Source organism: Gobius niger, assembly GCF_951799975.1.
Source record: "Gobius niger genome assembly, chromosome: 6".
NCBI classification, from domain to species: domain Eukaryota; kingdom Metazoa; phylum Chordata; class Actinopteri; order Gobiiformes; family Gobiidae; genus Gobius; species Gobius niger.
The window spans coordinates 25,253,278-25,257,151 of NC_136857.1; the positions used below are offsets into that span (position 1 = coordinate 25,253,278).

General features: G+C 39.7%; 1 protein-coding gene across 1 annotated transcript; it reads left to right on the forward strand.

Moving 5' to 3' along the window:
- The first annotated feature begins 383 nt into the window (after positions 1–383).
- On the forward strand, positions 384–3,515 carry LOC306964156 (chymotrypsin-like elastase family member 2A). Its single transcript, XM_079558077.1, has 8 exons — positions 384–445; positions 868–956; positions 1,565–1,662; positions 1,959–2,081; positions 2,161–2,297; positions 2,744–2,889; positions 2,960–3,112; positions 3,427–3,515. Exons 1-8 carry the CDS (start codon positions 409–411, stop codon positions 3,442–3,444), a joined length of 801 nt encoding a protein of 266 aa, XP_079414203.1. The 5' UTR covers positions 384–408; the 3' UTR covers positions 3,445–3,515.
- The last annotated feature ends 359 nt before the right edge of the window (positions 3,516–3,874 follow it).

Consider the following 3,874-nt stretch of genomic DNA (forward strand, 5'->3'; position numbering starts at 1 on the left):
AACTCAATTGTTATTATAAAGTCATAATGAAAGCTTAAACTCCTTTCGTTTAATGTTTGCTGCTTGAACTGAATTTCCTCTCTTTCTAGCAACCTTATTAATAGTACACTTGCGGCACCTTGAGTTGTAATTGTGCATGAAAGGTGCGCTATAGATACAAATTTGAGCCGAGTGGAGTAAAAACTATGTGCCTTTTAAGAATGCAGCTTAATTATTCAGTCATATACACAGTATTCCAGTGCTCCCGGCCAACTCGTCTCTGTGTTAGGCAGGTGCTCTCTTCACACGGACTGGAGGTTTACTCACTTATCTCAAGGCTGACTTTTTTTCTTTTTTTTTTTACTTTCCACCTGTCAAACAACAGTATAAAAGCACGAAGAGCCCATGCAACTCTACTGAAGAGTCAACATGAAGTTCGTGATCTTGGCCTTGTTTGTCGCTGGAGGTAAGCGACAAGTTATAAAAGCTACATTGGGTTCAGGAAGTCTGTTTATTTCTATGTTAATATTGCGATAAATGTGCTCTGACAAGAAACCTGCAGGTCACTGGACACCTGGGGGTTGCAAGATGATTTTAAGACAACATTTTGTATTAAACATTGAATTGGATGTACTGTGTGTTTGATTGAAAACTGCACATTCTTGCGAAGTTAAGCCATATCAAAGTATCAAAACAAACGTTAAAATAATAGATTGGAAATGTTTTGTACCTAAAAAATACACATGACATTTTACCACAGTTTGGGGTTCAAAGTTTTTTGTCTGTGGATTTTGGGGATCAAGGCCTGAAAGGTTGGGGAACCCCTGGTGTTGATTATGTTTTGACATATAATCTACGTATAATTTTGCTTTTGTAATGTCTCTCCAGCGTACGGCTGCGGCCTGCCCACTTTCCCTCCCGTGGTGAACAGGGTGGTCGGTGGAGACGATGTCCGTCCGGGCAGCTGGCCCTGGCAGGTACTGACTTTACAATAGACTACACATCTTGTTCAGTGTATTCAAAGTCCGTGTTGTGTATGCAACATTACTCATATTGAAATATTAATAAAAATATTATATATATTATTATTATTATTATATATATATACTATTATATCAAAAACCTTGTGTAAGATGGTGATCAAAGTATCTGATTACATTACTAGAGTAAATGTACCGATGCTAAAGGTGCATTATGGAACTTTTTATGTGGAAAAACAAACTTTTTTATTTGTGCGTATTTGACCTTTCAGTGAACCAGCGGCTATGTGAGTGGTTAGCGTGGTGCCTTAAGTTTTCATCCCAGTTTTCAGTGGGTTTTCACCAGGATGGAGAAGGTCCAAAACCCACAAAACAATTGATCCTGGATAGTTGTAGAGGACACTGGGATGGAAAGTTAAGGCACCATGCTCATACTCATACAACCACTGAGTCACAATAAGGTAAATTATGCAAATATATATATAATATATATATTTGCTTCATAAAAAGGTTGCATAATACACCTTTAATAGTCAAATATTATTGTTGTTTTTGTCTTGAATATACTATTTAGTCATTGTTTCAATTGTGTTCACCCCCACCAGGTGTCGCTGCAGTACAAGAGTGGCAGCAACTTCTACCACACCTGTGGAGGTACCCTGATCTCCCGTGACTGGGTCCTGACCGCTGCTCACTGCATTGGGTTTGTATGGCTATTATGTTCTTGAGTGGGGCTGTGGGTGGAAGGTTTGCCTGTCATACGGACGTTGTGTACGTGGGCATTGGGCAAAATGTGTGGCTGCTTGCAACAGAAATCATCTTTATCCATATCAATTCTTTGCAAATGACAAAATATCCTGTCTCCATGATGTCTTATCATGTATAAAACCTGATATGCCTCATGAGTAGTATTGTAGTGTATTAGCAGCAGTATTATATCAAAATAAATGTTACAATATTATTTTTCTGACACATTTATTTTGTCTTGTGTGTGAGCAGAAGCCGCACCTACAGGGTGTACCTGGGCAAACACAGTATGGATACTGACAATGAGAGTGGATCCATCGCCATCAGCCCCGCTAAAATTGTGGTGCACCCCAACTGGGACTCCTACAGAATCCGGTAATACACTTTAAAATTACAAAGTCATGGCAACATTGTGGAATAAATGATTAATAAATGAAATATTTTCTCTATGCAGTAACGACATTGCCCTGATCAAGCTCGCCACCCCTGTGACCGTCTCTGACAAAATCATGCCTGCCTGCATGCCCGACTCTGGGGTGACTCTGGCCCATGGTGCCCCTTGCTACGTCACCGGCTGGGGCCGGCTCTGGAGTGAGTTCACATGACATGTCCATGCATTAATAGTGCAGAGTACAAAGTTACTTAAGTTGTAAACTGCAAAAAGGGACATCCTGCGTCGAGACGAAGCATTGTACTATGTCTTGTCTTGTGTTCGTGGACGACTTGCAGGTCTAACTTAAACTGACACTGGCTGTGAAAAAATACATTGATCAGCTTCAGTCCTGTAGAGTTCCTCACAGTCACACCTTCAACACAGAGTGACAACCGAAAGTAGGCAAAATATTGTTAAAAATAATACAAGGTCACTTGTTATAAGACCGAGGTGAGACAAACTTCCTTTGAGCTTTATACATAGAATTCTAGAATTCTAAGAAGAAGTACCTCTTGTGTAATATATAGTCAGTGCACTTTTTGTTAACCTTATGCTCTACCAATAAGCTTGATTTGAATAAAAACCTTACCTTGTGCCCATTCAGCTGGTGGTCCCATCGCTGATATCCTTCAGCAGGCTCTTCTCCCTGTGGTGAGCCATACCAACTGCTCTCGCAGCGACTGGTGGGGCAGCCTGGTGACCACCAGCATGATCTGTGCTGGAGGAGATGGCCAGCTGGCTAGCTGCAATGTAAGTGACATAGACAAAGTACCACTCCCTGACCCTGCATACGTAACTCCTGACTGTGGTGTGTCCTCAGGGAGACTCTGGTGGTCCTCTGAACTGCCAGAACCCTGATGGCTCCTGGGACGTTCATGGAGTGGTCAGCTTCGGCTCCAGCATGGGCTGCAACTACTACAAGAAGCCCTCCGTCTTCACCAAAGTCAGCGCCTACACCAGCTGGATCAACAACGTACGTGAAAATCAATTTATCACATTTGACAGTATTAATCTCATAATGAGACCATACTGTGCTAAGTATTGTGGCATTTTCGATATTGCATTAAAATAGGCTGTATTTTCATGTCACTGCAATGAAACAGAGCAATGGTTTATGAAGTAGTTTGCTCTGTCTTTGCAAAAGTTACAATCGATACATAAAAAACAATTGTAAAAACGGATCACATTTTTTACACGTTTAATTCTGCATTCTTTCTATCAAAATAAGGATTTGTTTGCATGCTATTTGCATAATTTTATTAAAAATATAAATTGTTTCTCTTTCAGGTGATGACCAGCTACTAAACAGTGGATTTTAACTCATTAATTGGCTACTGCATCAAATAAACAGTGTTCACAAACTGGGATTGCTGTCTTTTTTCTTAAAAAAAATTGGTCAAAAATGAATTTATTTTCTTTAGTTCATGTAGTTATTTTCTGGAAAAAATAAACATTGCTGAGGTACAAAAATGGTTGTATTAATGAGATTTCTTTAATTTTTTAACCGATAGTTTTGCTAACAGAAAATTAAAGGGACTATACTTGATTTTTAGTCAAAATGTGACGAAAGGGGTATTTTCACGTCACGGCCATCCTTCGGGGGTCAAAATGTGACAGAAAAGGTAAACCCCTTGTCACATATTGACTATTTGGGTTGACCATACACAAGCAACAAATCATAATACAGCGCGAACTTCACAAATGATTACTTTTACAACATACTTTTATTGGGCAA